The sequence below is a fragment of the Heteronotia binoei genome, chromosome 19 (genome assembly GCF_032191835.1).
Source record: "Heteronotia binoei isolate CCM8104 ecotype False Entrance Well chromosome 19, APGP_CSIRO_Hbin_v1, whole genome shotgun sequence".
NCBI lineage: Eukaryota > Metazoa > Chordata > Lepidosauria > Squamata > Gekkonidae > Heteronotia > Heteronotia binoei.
In genome coordinates this window covers 36191607-36208931 of record NC_083241.1, presented here as the reverse complement: position 1 = coordinate 36208931, position 17325 = coordinate 36191607, and the positions used below count along the sequence as shown (strand labels likewise).

The 17325-nt window shown below is 48.3% G+C and overlaps 1 protein-coding gene across 1 annotated transcript in view; it reads left to right on the top strand.

The window, feature by feature from the left end:
* Window positions 1-268: 268 nt before the first annotated feature.
* ETFA (electron transfer flavoprotein subunit alpha) overlaps window positions 269-17325 on the top strand; it is a 41828-nt gene continuing 24771 nt past the window's right edge. Inside the window, exons 1-6 of the mRNA XM_060259833.1 lie at window positions 269-492; window positions 11159-11302; window positions 11988-12069; window positions 12168-12250; window positions 13899-13998; window positions 17027-17137. Coding sequence (XP_060115816.1) covers window positions 448-492; window positions 11159-11302; window positions 11988-12069; window positions 12168-12250; window positions 13899-13998; window positions 17027-17137 — 565 coding nt within the window. The 5' untranslated portion in view covers window positions 269-447. The remainder of the gene's footprint in view (window positions 493-11158; window positions 11303-11987; window positions 12070-12167; window positions 12251-13898; window positions 13999-17026; window positions 17138-17325) is intronic.

Genomic DNA, 17325 nt, shown 5'->3' with positions numbered 1-17325 from the left:
CCTTGCTCTTGGCTCCACCCCAATCTCTCCTGGCTCCACCCCCAAAGACCCTAGATATTTCTTTAATTGGACCTGGCTACCCTAGAGTCATGAGAATTTTGTAAGAGAAAAGCGCGCCAACCCCATTCAGCCACCTCGAACTCGAGGCGGCGTTTAGCATCCAATCTTTTCCTTCCCGCCTCTTTCCTGATTGGCCTGCGCCGCCAGCCAATGAAAGGCGCCGCCAGATGCCCTCACATCGCTTTTGGGCTTCGCTTCCCTCAGTCGCGATGGACGCCGCGCTTTCCCTCCCAGCCACACTTGGAAATATCGTGAGATTTCCTCTCCGCCGCGTCTTTTCCCTTTCTCGGAGATCTCGCGGGATCCTACCGCCCTCTGGCGTGCGCATGCGTGCACGGTGGGGCGCTTGGACTTCAACCGGGACCGAGCGAGGAGGGGAGAGCCGCCATGCTTCGGGGGCTTCTGCGGGCGTCCCGCCTGGGGCGGGCAGCGGTGAGTTGCCGGGGCGGGGGAGACCGAGGAGAAGCCGGCCTCTCAGGCTCCCTTTCCTCCCCCTCAGTCGGGGAGGGGGCGGGGTCTACCTACGCCCCTCCCCCAAGGCGGCTGCCCCACCCCCCTGCAGTGTGGGCAGACCGCCTTCCAAGTGGGTCAGAGGTCAAACTGACCTCTTGGGCTTGCAGAAGCTGGGAAGTGGCTAGGAGTGGATCAGGAGCCTTCGGCTTCCAAAGCTGGAGTGGAGGCAAAACCAGCTGCCTAATAATACTTCTTATGTATTTATTCATTCGTTCAAGCATGCATGCATGCATGCATGAGAGCCAGGAGGGTGCAGTGGTTGGTTTATTTGCAAGATTTATATTTTGCCTTAGTTGCAAGGTTTATCTTTTGCCTTCCTGCCCAATCAGGGCCACCGAGGTTGTTGACAGGTGAAAACAGACAGTGTGGAAATGCATCGTACCACAAGTTGAAAGCCATGCTAAGTGTTGGACTAGGACAGGGAGGGCCCGACTTGCTTAACATAAGAGCTGCATAGAAGAAACGTCAGATGTTTGAGAGCCACGAGATATGGGGGGGAGCTAGAGGTAGAAAGAAAGCAACTTTAATTTTAAATGCATTCTCCCAAGCTGCCGGCTGGCTTGACATGACAGAGTGTTTTAAAGAGAGAAGTGTCTTCTATTTATTATTATTATTATTATTATTAATTATTTATTACTTTAAATTTCTATCCCGCCCTCTGCGCAAGCGGACTCAGGGCAGCTAACAACATTCATATTTACAAGTTAAAACTAATAAAATATAATTACAATTTAAAACCATTTCGTGGAGGAGCAGGCAGGATCAAGGTGGGGATTTTGAGAGCCACACGGTATGTGTGAAAGAGCCACAGTTTGGCCACACCTGCACTAGGATGTAGGAGCCTTGGGTTCAGATCTCTGCTTTGCCATGTAAGCTTTCCCAGTCTGACCAGAGTTGTTAATGAGGATAGAAACGACAGAGAACAATTCATCCCATTGGTGTAAATACGTACTCTGTTTCCCCGCTCCCTCCATGGAACCCAAAGTGGCTTGTATCACTTTTCTCCTTGCCTCATAACAAGGACTCTGCGATATGGGCTAGGCTGAGAGTGAGTGATTGGCCCAAGGTCACGCAGTGAAGTTCCATAGCAAAGTGGGGATTTACACCTGGGCCTTCCAGGGTGTACTTTGCTGCTCCAATGCAACTCTATACCAGATTTCTCCTTTTGAGGTTTGTTGTATTGCTTGGTTTTGTGTGTTATGGTCTTGAATGGCCTCAAACCTGCCGTGGAGAGTTTCTGACATAAATTTAAGCTTTTTGAGTTGGTGAGCAGTAAACTTGTTCTGCATTGTTGCATGCAAAATGCAAGGTGTGATTTGGCACATGTGGAGAAATACACAGTGGAGCCGGGATGTTCCTTTCCTCCACTTTTTTTGCCAAAGCAGAATGTCAAAAGCCAGACAGATTGTCAAAAGTTAGCTTCATGCCAACCTTACCCAATCATGGGTGAAGGAAAACAATTTAATAACTTTAGCTTGCCACTTTCTCACTTGTCATCCTTGTCCCAAGCCTGTTGATCTCTACTCCTCTCAGGGCCAAGCTTGCGTGTCTTGCATGAAGCATAGTTTCCCACACCAAGCACCATGTGCTGGGTTTTCCATGGTGAAAAAACTCCCCAGGTTCTGAGTAGCATATCAGAAGGAGCTGCTGGGAACTTGTTGGGTAGCGTGTATGTATTCTGTGGACCTTCAGGGTATCTTTCCCTGTCTTCCCCTTCCCTCAGTGCGCACTGGGATGCACGAGGATGCTTTTACAGGTTTCCCTGATTCCCCACTCCTCCACTTGCACCTGCTGGAATGGCTTTGGGTCAGCCACAACTCTCACAGAGTTGTCCTTGAAAGGGCAGCTGCTGGGGAGAGCCCTCTCAGCCCCACCCACCTCACAGGGTGTCTGTTGTGAGGGAGGAAGATAAAGGAGATTGTGAGCTGCTTTGAGCTTCAGAGTGGAGGGTGGGATATAAATCTAATATCTTCTTCTTCATGGAGCCCTTATGTGGGGGAAAATCACATGGATCGTGGGGGTGGGAAGCAATGCTTCCTCCAGGGGTAGGGAACGTTGGCTCTCCAGATGTTTTTTTGCCTACAACTCCCATCAGCCCCAGCCAGCATGGCCAATGACTGGGGCTGATGGGAGTTGTAGGCAAAAAAAAACATCTGGAGAGCCAACGTTCCCTATCCCTGCTTCTAAGCTGTGGAGTCTTGTGAGCAAAAATTCTACTTTGTGAGCTATGGCATCAGTTAGTTTGCTCCTCTGGGGCCATTTTTCCTGAGTTAAGACAAAAAAGTGGGAGCTTGAGGCTAACAAACAATGAGCTAGCTCACATTGACTCAGGTTATAGGGAACACTGGTGGGAAGTTGGGGAGTCCCAAGAGATCACCCCTCCTCCATCTTCCATCAGCAGAACATCTGTAGGATACAACCTAGGGTGGAAGCGTCACTCTGGGTCCAGTCCCCTTGGGGAGGATACAGAACCTTTGGTCATATTTGTTGGACAGCTGGCTATCACACTTCAGTGGTACTGCTTTAGGGAGGGGCTGTGGCTCAGTGGAAGAGCATCTGCTTGGCATGCAGAAGGTCCCAGGTTCAATCTCCGGCATCTCCAGTTAAAAGATCTGGCAGTTGGTGATGTGAAAGACCTCACCCTGAGACCCTGGAGAGCCGCTGCCAGTCTGAGTGTTGATTTTGTTGGACCAAGGGGCTGATTCAGTATAAGGCAGTTTCATGTGCATTTTGGAGCGCAAGATGGCCCCTGGGTTTATAAGCACACAGCTCTGGTGATCTCTTTTTATCTGTGTACACTTCTTGCAAAGTGAATGATCAACTGCGGTATATTGCTGATGATAACCAGAGGCGTTTGTGATGGACAATTAAAGAAAAAGGGCCAATTATGCTGCGTTGGGTAGAGCTATAAAATTTCCGGAATTCTGAAGCCATGGGTGGGAGACGCCCTTCTTGGAGGGAGAGCAAGTTTGGTGTAGTGGTTAAGTGTGCGGACTCTTATCTGGGAGAACCGGGTTTGATTCCCCACTCCTCCACTTGCACCTGCTAGCATGGCCTTGGGTCAGCCATAGCCCTGGCAGAGGTTGTCCTTGAAAGGGCAGCTGCTGTGAGAGCCCTCTCCAGCCCCACCCACCTCACAGGGTGTCTGTTTCAGGGGAGGAAGGTAAAGGAGATTGTGAGCCGCTCTGAGACTCTTCGGAGTGGAGGGCGGGATATAAATCCAATATCATCATCATCTTCTTCTTCTTCTTTTGACAAATACCCAGAAATTTGGCAAAAAGTTAAATAAATGCAGTAGCTTGTTAGTCCTGGGGTGTGTTTGTGTATGTGTGTAGGAGGGGAAGGTTGACAATCAGGAAGAGCGGAAGCTAGTGGGTTGTGAAAGAGAGGAGAGTGTGGAAAGATGGGCGCACTGATGATATGTCAGTTAGAAATGCGACTGGAGGTTACAGTTGTCGACTCTGGGTGGAGAAATATCTGGAGACTTTGGGGGTGGAGGCTGTGGAGGGCAGGGTTTGGGGAAGGGAGGGACAATGCCATAGAGTGCACCCACTAAATGGGTCATTTTTTCCAGGGGAACTGATCTCTTATTATTTATTTATTTATTTTATTCCGTAACTTATATCCCGCCCTTCCCACAAGTGGCTCAGGGCGGCTTACAACAAACAATAAAACAATTGCCTAGAGATCAATTGTAATAGCTGGAGATCTCCAGGCCTCACCTGGAGGTCTGGCAACCAGAGTGAGTGAGACCCACGGATAGACGTAGCAAGGAGAGAAGCCAAGCCTCCATGTAGACTGTCTAGATACTACTAATAAGAATGTCTTAAATCAAGTACAGACAATAGAAGTAGAAAAACCTTAAATACCTATTATTAAATTCCAATATGCATCCATACAAAAATACCAACAGAACAGTACATTTTAAAGAACCTTCTTTCGGACTGGAGCACATTTTTCTGCGTCGTGAAGTCTGTCTTAATATCTGCGCACAGTGGGAGAGGTGAACAGTCAGCCTGCAAAGAAAAGGAACTGGACTTACCTGTTGAACCGTGAACTGTATTAGAACTGACTGTTGCTTTCCCTTGGAAATGTTCTGTTCTGTTGGCATTTTTGTATGAATGCATATTGCAATTTAATAATAAGTATTTAAGATTTTTCTATTTCTATTGTCTGTACTTGATTAAGAAATTCTTATTAGTAGTATCTAGACCAGGGGTGTCAAACATGTGGCCTAGGGGCCGAATCAGGCCCCTGGAGGGCTCCTATCACGCCCCCTCCCCCGAGCAAATGGCTGTCATCTGTTTCATTCTCCCTCTTGCTCCCTCCTGCATCACAGCTTGCTTTGCCAGGCATGCTCAATTGCACAGGAGCTACAAAGCAAAACCTCTGTTTTCTCCATTGGCTGAGGCTCCTCCCTCTCCTGATCCCCTGGGGAGGGAGGGAAAAAGCTGGAGCTTCCTTGGCCCAGTTCCCTGGATCCCATGGGAGAAATACAAAGAAAGCACCTTTAAGAAGAAGAATTGCAGATTTATACCCCTCCTTCTCTCTGAATCAGAGTCTCAGAGCGGCTCACAATCTCCTATATCTTCTCCCCCCCACAACAGACACCCTGTGAGGTGGGTGGGACTGAGAGGGCTCTCACAGCAGCTGTCCTTTCAAGGACAACTCCTACGAGAGCTAGCCTACGGCTGACCCAAGGCCATTCCAGCAGCTGCAAGTGGAGGAGTGGGGAATCAAACCCGGTTCTCCCAGATAAGAGTCTTCCTTGTATGAAGGAAGTCAGGCACTCCTCCTCTTCTGTGCCACCTCGGCCCAGGTCTTCTCTTGCTGCCATTTTTGTGGAGCGGGAGAGGGTCTGGGAGGGGGCTACAGGGCTGGGTTGGAGTCCTGCTCAGGGGAGACATGGCTGCCTCTGGGGCTGGTGGCAAGGTTTCCTCGGCAGGCTCAGGTAGGGTGGCCCGATGCATGGTGCGTTGCCAGCGGGTGCCTCCACAGTGTTGGCCCCTCCCTTGGTCCCCTTCAGCCACCGACCTTGGCTTCTCAGGTTCTTCCACCAGTGACTTGAAGCTGGAGCTGGGGAAGGCAATGGCACTGTGAAGCAAGCACTCGGAGTGGAGTTTTCCTGTGGGAGAGTGGATAATGATTTTTGATAACCAGTCCTGCTGTTTTGGTATGCGGCCTTTATGGGTTTGTTCCTTGTTTTGTGCTGGATTAAGTAGGGCTTGAGAGGAGGCCTCGTTGCCCCTTTCTCCCCTCCTTCCCTGTGTTTCTCTAGTGCTTCTTGCATCCCTCCTTTCAACCACTTTCCCCCCCCCCCTCCTGGCAGCCTTTGCTTTTCCCCACCTCTGCGATACACCCTCCCCTTCTCTAGAGCCAGTTTGGTGTAGTGGTGAAGTGTGCAGACTCTTAACTGGGAGAACCGGGTTTGATTCCCCACTCCTCCACTTTCACCTGCTGGCATGGCCTTGGGTCAGCCATACTTCCTGTAGAAGTTGTCCTTGAAAGGGCAGCTGCTGTGAGAGCTCTCTCAGCCCCACCCACCTCACAGGGTGACTTTGTGGGGAGGAAGATAAAAGAGATTGTGAGCCGCTCTGAATCTCTGATTCAGAGAGAAGGGTTGGGTATAAATTTGCAGTCTTCTACCTTACTTTTTCTTTCCCTTGCCTTATCAGTGCCTTCTCGTCCTGTTTCTCTCTTCCTACCCCATCCCATCACTAATCGATAAAAATATTTAAAAGTCTATGAAATATTTCAATTTACTTGGTTTTATAGTTAGAAAAAGAGCCCCGTGGCGCGGAGTGGTAAAGCTGCAGTACTGCAGTCGTAGCTCTCTGCTCACGACCAGAGTTCAATCCCAGCAGAAGCTGGTTCAGGTAGCCAGCTCCAGGTTGACTCAGTTTTCCATTCTCCCAAGGTTCGTAAAGTTAGTCCCCAGCTTGCTGGGGGGAAAATGTAGATGACTGGGGAAGGCAAGGGCAAACCACCCCGTAAAAAGTCTGCGGCGAAAACATTGTGAAAGCAACGTCACCCCAGAGTCGAAAACGACTGGTGCTTGCACAGGGGACCTTTCCTTTTTTATAGTTAGAAATGGCAATTGGAATGTATAATTATACTGTGCCCAAGCTGAATTGTACACCTTAGGTGTTTTTAATGCCACTTGTTACTTATTTTTCTTTTTTGGATGGATCTCTGACCGTATTAAATTTGACTTGACTGAACCAAGCACTACGTTGACTTTTTAAAAAATGCCTTTCACTCTGCCTGGAAACTTCAGCCTTCAGAAGTTCACTGCATTTTGCGTGATGACAGGACTATAAATTTCGGCGGGTGCGTGGGCCCGTTGCCACCAAAGCATGGATTTATTCGTCAGGCGGCGACTGCGGGCCTCCATAACTTTCAGGGAGAATGATGTCTGAAACATAATCAAAAATATGGTGTTTGATATATATTGGCAATAAGTAGTTTGTTACTGATAATTCACTTCCGATGATTTAAAAAATCTTAAATCATGCGAAGGAGCTTAATATACTTTAAGATGGAACGGGGAGCGTGTCTTACATTGTTCTGGTCGCAGTTACAAGCCGTAGCTTGGATTGCCGTTGCGTGTGACAAATTACTTTGGACGCCCTTCATAAATTGGGGCTCCTGGATTCCGCGAGATCTCCGTGTTATATACAGTTAATTGTGTAATGCATCCCTCGAACATGACACTTAAGAGTGTTGAGTGAGATTTAGCCATTCGTACAAGGTTGTCGGTGAAATATACCCAGCAGGGCGAGTATGAAGACTTTGGAAGAGATCCAGAAAGTTCTGCGAGACCTCGGGAGGGATTTCTTAACGCTGGACTGGCATTGGGGAAAGCTTGGAATAATGGGCAAAAAGGGTTTGTTGGTTTTTATACTATCAAGTCACAGCTGACTTATGGGTCTCCGTAGGCCAGGGGTGTCTAACATGTGCTCCGGGGGCCGAATCAGCCCCCTGGAGGGCTCCTATCAGGCCCCCGAGCAACTGGCTGTCATCTGCTTCCTTCTCCCCCTCTCTTCCTTCCGCATCACAGCTTGCTTTGCCAGGCTTGCTCAATCGCACAGGAGCTATAGAGCAAAACCTCGATTTTCTCCATTGGTTGAGGCTTCTCCCCCTCCTGGTCCCCTGGGGAGGGAGGGAAAGAGCCAGAGCTTCCTTTGCCCAGTTCCCTGGATCCCACGGGAGAAATACAAAGAAAGCACCTTTAAGACCACAAGTACAAATGTTTAAAGCATGTTTTATTTTAAGGGATTTTTTTTTAAAAAAATCTTTAGTCACGTTCGTCTGCGTCTTTTAAAAAGTTTAGATCCAAGTCGTCAGCCGTGTTGGTCTGAAGCAGTAGAACAAAAAAGGAGTGGCGCCTTTAAGACCAACTTAGTTTTATTCAGAACGATTCCTCGTCTTGACGAAGCGTGCTTAGAGAGCGCACGAAAGCTGACGTTCTGAATAAAACTTGGTTGGTCTTAAAGGTGCCACTTGACTCCTGCTTTGCTTTAAAAAGGTTAGAACTCTGCTACCGAATCTTAAGTAGCTACACACGTGGCCCGGCCCAGCCCAGCCCGACAAGGTCTAATCTATGTCAGATGCGGCCCTCATCACAAATGAGTTCGCCAGCCCTGCCGTAGGGTTTCAAAGCAAGAGACGTTCAGAGGTGGTTTGCCTTTGCCTGTCTTTGTATAACAACCCTGGACTTCCTTGGAGGTCTCCCCTCCAAGGCATCCCCGCTTAGCTTCTGAGGTCTGATGAGGCTGGGCTAGCCTGGGCTGTGCAGGTTGAGGCAGGGTGGGTAGATTCAGGTGGGGGAGCCAGGTTGGTCTGAAGCAGTAAGCAGAACAAAGTTTGAGCCCGGTGGCACCTTTAAGACTGACGAAGCTTAATTCTAAGCTTCAAACTCGGTTGATCTTAAAGATACCGCTGGGCTCAGACTTTGTTCTAGGGCAGGGGTGGCCAGACTTGCTTAACTAAGAGCCACGTAGAATAAGCGTCAGGCGTTTGAGAGCCTCAAGACGTGAACGTCAGAGTGTTTGAGAGCTGCAGGACAGAGGAAGGAAGGAAGGAAGGAAGGAAGGAAGGAAGGAAGGAAGGAAGGAAGGAAGGAAGGAAGGAAGGAAGGAAGGAAGGAAAGCAGATAGATGGGGGCGGATGGAGAGGTGGAAAGAAAGCAACTTTAAATGCATTCTACCAGCCGCCAACTGGTTTGACTTGGCAAAGTGATTTAAAGAGAGAAATGCCTTCTCCAAGCTGGCCAGCAGGGTGATGGGGGCTTCAGGAGCCACACAGTATGTGTGAAAGAGCCACAGCTTGGCCACCTTTGTTCTAGGGCAAAGAGATGTTTAGGCTGATGATTTGCTTGCTTGTGCTGTCTGAATATGTTCTGTCGCTTGCAATTTCTGGTATGGATTCAGGGCTTTTTCTGTAGCAGGAGCTCCTCTGCATATTAGGCCACGCACCCCTGATGTAGCCAATCCTCTTGGAGCTTACGGTGGGACCCGTATGAAGAGCCCTGTGAGCTCTTGGAGGATTGGCTACATCATAGGGGAGTGGCCTAATATGCAAAGGAGTTCCTGCTACAAAAAACCCCCTGGGTACGGTACATCTTCCTGATTCCTTTTCTGTTGCGGTGATGCAGGAGCATTTCCCATCGAGGTCACAAAAGGGACTTGTCGTTCGGAGAACCACATTAGATGCAGAGGGCTTGGACGGGAGTGTCACATCCTATCCAGTGACTGAACGTGCCACATAAGTATACGATCAACCAGGTTAACTTTGCCTGATGAGCTGGATCTTAGCCATTTTCCCACTGGGGAGCTTTTTGAAAACTGAAGTGGTTCTGTGGGAGTATTTGTTGTGTAACCTGTATGGATAGAACCAAGTCTGAGTCCAGTGGCACCTTTAAACCCAACGAGTTTTATTCAAGGTGTAAACTTTTGTGTGCATGCACACTTCTTCAAATTCGGTGAAAGAGAACTTCCTCAACCATTGCATTTAGCAGGGGTGGCCAAACTTGCTTAGCATAAGAGCCACATAGAATAAATGTCAGATGTCTGAGAGCCACGAGACGTGAACGTCAGATGCTCGCGAGCCGGAAGGAGGGTGGGAGGGAGAGGTGGAAAGAAAGCAACTTTAAATGCATTCGCCAAGCCCCCAGCTGCCTTGGCTTGGAGAAGTGATTGAAAGAGACAAACGTCTTCTCCAAGCCAGCTGACAGGGTGGTGGGGGCTTAGAGAGCCATACAGTATGTGTGAAAGAGCCACATGTGGCTCCCAAGCCACAGCTTGGCCACCCATGACATATAGGTAGAGCAAGGTTGAGGAATGCCTGTTTCCCTGTATCTGAAGAAGTGTGCTTGCACGCAAAAAGCTTTTGCTTCATTGGTCTTAAAGGAGCCACTGGGCTCAAACTTCATTCTGTTGGTTCGGACCATCTCAGCTACCCACCTGAATGTATCTGTATGAACAGAGTCGGTGGGATCTGCTCTGAGATGGGAACTCAGGTGAGATGGAGCTGAATCGTTAGTGGGACCTAGCCCAGCATTTCTGGCTTCCATAACTTAATACGAAGCATCCATGTAGATTTTAATGACCCAGGGGACCCGCAACAGCGTTCCCTCTAAGCTGAGTGAGTGTGAGCTAGCTCGGTTCTTTTTTAGCCTCCGACTCACCCATTTTTGTCTCAGCTCAAGAAGGATGACCCCCGGAGCAAACTAGTTTCTGCAGCAGCTCACCACTTTAATGCCGGTAGCTCAAGAAGTAGAATTTTTGTTCACAGGACTCCACACCTTAGAGCAGGGGTGGCCAAACTGCGGCTCGGGAGCCACACGTGGCTCTTTCACATATATCACGGGTGGCCAATGGTAGCTCTCCAGATGCCTTTTGCCTACAACTCCCATCAGCCCCAGCCAGCATGGCCAATGGCTGGGGCTGATGGGAGTTGTAGGCAAAAGGCATCTGGAGAGCTACCATTGGCCACCCCTGACATATATTGTGTGGCTCTTGAAGCCCCTCCCCTGCCATCCGTTGGCTAGCTTGGGAAAGGTATTGGTTTCTTTAAATAGCTTCTCCAAGCCAAGCCAACCAGTGGCTTGGAGAATGCATTTGAAATTAAAGTTACTTTCTTTCCACCTCTCTCTCCCGCCTCCTCCCTCCCCTCCCTCGTGACTCTCAAACAGCTGATGTTTATGTCTTGCAGCTCTCAGACATCTGACGTTTATTCTATGCGGCTCTTACATTAAACAAGTTTGGCCGCCCCTGCCCTAGAAGGAGTATTGGCCCTCAACACGGCGCCCATGGGCACAAGGGCACCCACCAATACTTTTCCTAGCGCCTGCCAAGTATTTCTGGAAAATGGATGCGCCCAGGTGGGGCTTCGGCCCAGCAAGGCCTCAGACCGGCCACTGGTGTTTTGATGGGCTGTGCAGATTTTTAAAGTATTGTTTTGGCAGCTACTCCCCGCCCAGTGCAAGGATCTTTACTGTGCCCACGCTGGTTCCAAAAGGCTGGAGACCTTCGATCTAACAGTATAACGAATACTCTTTCTTCCCTTTGTTTGTTCTTCAAAGGTCTCGCTCAGGTTTCAGAGTACCCTGGTGATAGCCGAACACACAAACGAGGCTCTGACGCCGATTACGTTGAACGCCGTCACCGCGGCCAAAAAGGTCGGCGGCGAAGTCTCTTGCTTGGTGGCTGGTGCCAACTGTGAAAAGGTAAAAAAACAGGAAAAAAAGAGCATCTGTGTTTTGATATTGGGGGGAGGGGGAATTCTTGGGTGAGCAGATCGAAGGATGGGTGAAAATGCCTAATATTTTTTGTTTAACATTTCAAAGGCTACCCAGACATTACTTTTACTTAGTTTTCACTTTGGAGGGTGCACATAATGCACTTTGCCAAGCAAGACCAGTGTCGTGATGGCTTTAAAGGGAAATTAGATAGATTCATGGAGGATAGGTCTGTCTGTAGCTAGTGGCCGTAGGGATTGAGGGGAACCTCCATGTTCCGAGGCAGTCAATGTCGGAATACTAGGAGGCAACACTGAGGAAGGCCTCAGCCTCCATGCCCTATTGTTGAATATATGAACCTAGGAAGCTGCTTTCTCCTGTGGAAGCGTGGTTGAATTTTGAGTTTTGGTTCTAAAATGCAGGTTGGGTCTTCATTGCTTGGATGATCAGATTCTGAAGCCTGGCTGTCGAATTCTGAATAGGAGTTGCGAAAGAAAGCTACAACCCCCAGCTCTGTGTAAATCTCAGTTGCTCCTCAGTTGTCCCTTCCCTCCCTCCCACTTTTAGCCTCAGCTTATTTGAGTGCAGGGTCTTCTTAGTCATAGCACCCGGTCGCAGTGGATGTTCTTTTTCATTGCACGCAATTGACTAATGCAGCCTGCTTTCCCTGCAGGTAGCTCAGGACCTGAGCAAAGTTCCAGGGGTTTCCAAAGTTCTTCTCGTCCAGCATGAGGCCTACAAAGGATTTTTGCCTGGTGAGGCTCGTGTCTTTGTTGGTAACTGAGATTCTCTGCAATTGCTACTGTGATACAGAGCTGTAAGGCGCCCTGACCAATATGTCTCGTTCCCCCAGAGGAGCTGACTCCGCTGATCCTGGCCGCTCAGAAGCAGTTTAATTACACGCACATCTGTGCTGGAGCATCTGCCTTTGGGAAGGTGAGCTGATAAGAAATTCAACGCCCCATAAAAGCAGTTGCGGCAAAGAGATCGTGCACTTGGCAACTCAGGTTCACTGGGTGGAGAGAGATGTGTGGCTTTCTCAAAAGATTTTGGAAGTGTGCCACTTGGTTGCAGATTCTGTCACTTTAATGGACCGCGTGCAGGAGATGCATTTGGTGCGTTGGGTGGGATTAGGGTTGTCAAGTCCAATTCAAGAAATATCTGGGGACTTTGGGGGTGAAGCCAGGAGCAAGGGTGTGACTAGCACGACTGAACTCTACAAGGAATTCTGGGATTCATATTTAAAGGGACTGCATGCCTTTTAAATGCTTTCCTTCCATAGGAAATAATGGAGGGTAGGGTCACCTTCTTTGGGGGCTCATAGATTTGGACCCCCTGGTCCAATCTTTTTGAAACTTGGCGAGTGTTTTGAGGAGAGGCACTGGATGCTATGCTGAAATTTCGGTGCCTCTGTCTCAAAAACTAGCCCCTCTGGAGCCACAGACACCCACAGATCAATTCTCCATTACACCCAGGGCTTTTTTTTTTTGTAGCAGGAACCCCTTTGCATATCAGGCCACACTCCACTGTTGTAGCCAATCCTCCAAGAGTTCCTGCTGCAACAAAAAAGCTGTGATTACACCCTATGGGAATCAAACTCCACAGGGTATAATTGAAAGCTAAGCAGACATTTCCCTCCCACTTCCCTGTTTTCAGATAACTCTAAAGTGGGAGGAGGGCCTCCAAACTGGGGGAACCCTTCCCCCCAATTGGGGACTGGCAACCCTCAGTGGGGTAAGAACGTAAGAGAAGCCATGTTGGATCAGGCCAATGGCCCCTCCAGTCCAACACTCTGTGTCACATAAGAACATAAGAGAAGCCATGTTGGATCAGGCCAGTGGCCCCTCCCGTCCAACATTCTGTGTCACATAAGAACATCAGAGAAGCCATGTTGGATCAGGCCAATGGCCCCTCCAGTCCAACATTCTGTGTCACACAGTGGCCAATATATTTGTGTGTGTGTGTATACACACACACAAACACACACACATACATACATACATTCATATACACACACACACATATATATACACAAACACACACATATATACACATACACACTGTGGCTAATAGCCACTGATGGACCTCTGCTCCATATTTTTATCCAATCCCCTCTTGAAGCTGGCTATGCTTGTAGCTGCCACCACCTCCTGTGGCAGTGAATTCCACATGTTAATCACCCTTTGGGTGAAGAAGTGCTTCCTTCTATCCGTTCTAACCTGACTGCTCAGCAATTTCATTGAATGCCCACGAGTTCTTGTATTGTGAGAAAGGGAGAAAAGGACTTCTTTCTCTACTTTCTCCATCCCATGCATCATCTTGTAAACCTCTCTCATGTCACCCTGCAGTCGACGTTTCTCCAACTAAAGAGCCCCAAGCGTTCCAACCTTTCTTCATAGGGAAAGTGCTCCAGCCCTTTAATCATTCTAGTTGCCCTCTAATTGTATTAGGGATGCCGATCTCTAATTGCATTAGGGCGTTCATGTGTAGTGGGGGAGAGGTGTTTGGACAGTCCAGGTTCTCTCGGTTTCTGTCCTTCAGACACAATTTTCTCTCTCTCTCTCTTTTATTTTTTACTGTTCAGAGTCTCCTGCCTAGACTCGCAGCTAAGCTCGACGTGGCCCCGGTTTCCGATATAATTGAGATTAAGTCACCTGACACATTCGTGAGGACTATCTATGCAGGTGAGCATTTATGAGAGCCAGAGGAGTGATCCGTGTTAGACCGTTGCTGCAAAATATTGAAGAGTCCGGTAGCGCCTTGAAGACTAACAAATTTTGTTGCAGTGTAAGCTTTCGAGAGACACAGCTCTCTTTGTCAGATGCACGGAGGGTATATAGAAACTGGCTAGAGAGATATAGGTGGTCAGGGGAGGGGGAAGTGGACGCAGGAAGTGAGTGCCATGTCAATGCAAAGCAGTTACCAAGGTCAAGAGTAAGAAAAGGCAGAATGCGCAATCCAGGTTGGGTAGTTTGGTGTAGTGGATAAGTGTGTGGACTGTTATCTGGGAGAACCGGGTTTGATTCCCCACTCCTCCACTTGCATCTGCTGGAATGGCCTTAGGTCAGCCACAGCTCTTGCAAGAGCTGTCCTTGAAAGGGCAGCTTCTGTCAGAGCTCTCTCAGCCCCACCCACTTCACAGGGTGTCTGTTGTGTTGGAAGGAGATAAAGGAGATCGTGAGCCGCTCTGAGACTCTGATTCAGAAAGAAGGGCGGGGTATAAATCTGCAGTCATCTTCTTCTACGATCACTTCCTTCTGTTGGTGAATCTGACCGGTTCTCATGCAGGGGTGGCCAAAGGTAGCTCTCCAGATGTTTTTTTGCCTACAACTCCCATCAGCCCCAGCCATTGGCTTTAGGGTATAATGGAGAATTGATCTATGGCTATCTGGTAGAGGCACCACATTTTCAGCATAGCATCTGCTGCCTCTCCTCAAAATACCCCCCCCTCCTCCCAAATTTCAAAAAGATTGGACCAGGGGGTCCAATTCTATGAGCCCCAGAAGAAGGTTTATTATTTCCAAATGGAGAGAACGCATTTAAAAGGAACGCAGTCCCTTTAAATAGGATTTATTGTCATGCTTGTCGCACCCTTGCTCCTGGCTCCACTCCCAAAGTCCCCAGATATATTTTTTTTTAGTTGGACCTGCTCCTAGGATAGGGAAATACTGGAGTTCGGGGGTGGAGAACTCTCTAGGCCTCTATCCAGTCCAACTTCTCATAAAGACGGTTTGCGGAGGAAGGCTCCGTCCATTGATCTCCGAGCCCAGGCAGGTTGGCGGGGCAGAAACAGTTTTCGGCCCTGATTAAATAGGATCTATCCCCTGCACTGGAGGATTGCAGTCCAGAGAAACCAGATAGAGCTCCTTAATGAACGGAATCTGCCAGTGTCCTCTCCGTGTATTGTGTTTCCGTTAATGCACTCCTGATCAGATTTTGCAAAGCGTCGAGCCGTTCCGATAATTCTCTTTATTTAATATGGGTTGCATTAGCTCAGATTGCAGCAATCCGCCAGGTTATTTTTCTTAATTAGGGAGACGGTGATGCGATTATTAGTAATATTTAATTGACTTCCTCTAATTATTTTGCAGCCCTCGTTGTCTGGCCCCCACCACGCTTGTCTGATCGTGTAATTTAATTTCGGACATGAAAGCATTAGCTGTTGTTTCTTTACGTTTTGTCGTGGTAGAGTATTCTTTCCTTCCTTCATCAGTGTTCTTGCAACTTTGGGGAGCGATGGATTTTTATCATATAATAATTCTTCTTCTTTTAGAATCATTTTGCCCTTTTAAAAAAAATTACTTCTGGAATTCCTTGTTTCTTTTTGGTAGTTTTTTCCTCACACAGTCCTGTAGTGAGAACCTGTAAGCAAGACATGGACTTCTTAGGGCTAATCCTGAATTAGCTAATAATTTTTCATACTGAACGAATGGATAATGTTGAACAAAATAGGAGTCAAGGTGCACCTTTAAGACCCAACTTAGTTTTATTCAGAACGTAAGCTTTCGTGTGCTCTGTAAGGACACTTCATCAGGCGAGGAATCCGGCACAGTGAGCAAAGCCACACATAGCTGGTAGTCAGTGGCTCAGAATGCAAACTGGTACAAATTTAAGATCCAATGACAGTACAGCAAAATGATCTGGTAGGGAGTGGTTTAGAATGCAAAATGGCACAAATGTAAGATTCAGTGACAGAATAGTAAAATTAACAAAATGGATAATGTAACAGCCCAGTGCTGAATTTGTTCAGCTGCAAATGTATTGACTGTATGATTGGCTATCCATGCTAAGAGTGCTTCCTTGGAAGTAAGTTCCACTGCAATCAAGGGACTTGCAGAGAGGCAGGGGTAGAATTTGGGAGTCATTCTCTTTGTAGCAGGCTGTTCAGACAGGTGGCAGCTCATATTCTGTTTGTTATGAGGGCCAGATCTGACATAAATGATTTAAGATGAGAGCCAGTTTGGCGTAGTGGTTAAGTGTGCGGACTCTTATCTGGGAGAACCAGGTTTGATTCCCCACTCCTCCGCTTGCACCTGCTGGAATGGCCTTGGGTCAGCCATAGCTTTTTTTTTGGTAGTAGGAACAACTTTGCATATTAGGCCACACCCCCTGATGTAGCTAATCCTCCAGGAGCTTACAGGACTTCTCAGTACAGGGCCTATGGGAAGCTCCAGGAGAATTGGCCACATCAGGGGTGTGTGGCCTGATATGCAAAGGAGTTCTAGTACAGGGCCTACTGTAAGCTCCAGGAGAATTGGCCACATCCGGAGAGTGTGACGTAATATGCAAAGGAGTTCCTGCTACAAAAAAAAAAAAGCCCTGACTTCCAGCCTTTTAAACATGGCCATCCAAAATCGCCTTCATTTAAGCATCAGCCACATTGTCCTTTGCTAATGTTGGGAGTTAATTGTCCTTTGCTAATGTTGGAAGAGCCACTTTGGTGTGCTGGTTAAGAGCAGCGGACTCTGATCTGGGAGAACCAGGCTTGATTCTCCACTCCTCCACTTGAAGCCAGCTGGGTGACCTTGGGTCAGTCACAAGTTCTCTGAGAGCTCTCTCAGCCCCACCTACCTCACAGGGTGTCTGTTGTGGGGAGAGGAAGGGAAGGCGATTGTAAGCTACTCTGATTGAAGGGTGGGGTATAAATCCAACTCTTCTTCTTCTATGATGGGCTGAGTGGTGGTTCTGACCGGCGGTGTGATCCACTTGTAGGAAACGCCCTGTGCACCGTAAAGTGCGAAGAGAAGGTAAAAGTGTTCTCGATCCGAGGCACCTCCTTTGAGGCAGCACCTGTAAGCGGCGGCAGCGGCAGCTTAGAAAAAGGTGAGTGTTCGGTTACCTGAGTTGTCTTCTGCTCAAGCGAGCCAACATCTTTGTCGAGATACAGTCTCCATGTCACCAGCTGAGCAAGTCCTAGGAATCTTCTTTCCCTGCCATGCTCTCCCCCAAGTATGTTGTCGGTCTTCTAGAGTTTTGTCCTTGCTCTATCAGGTTGTGCCTGTCGCAGTCTA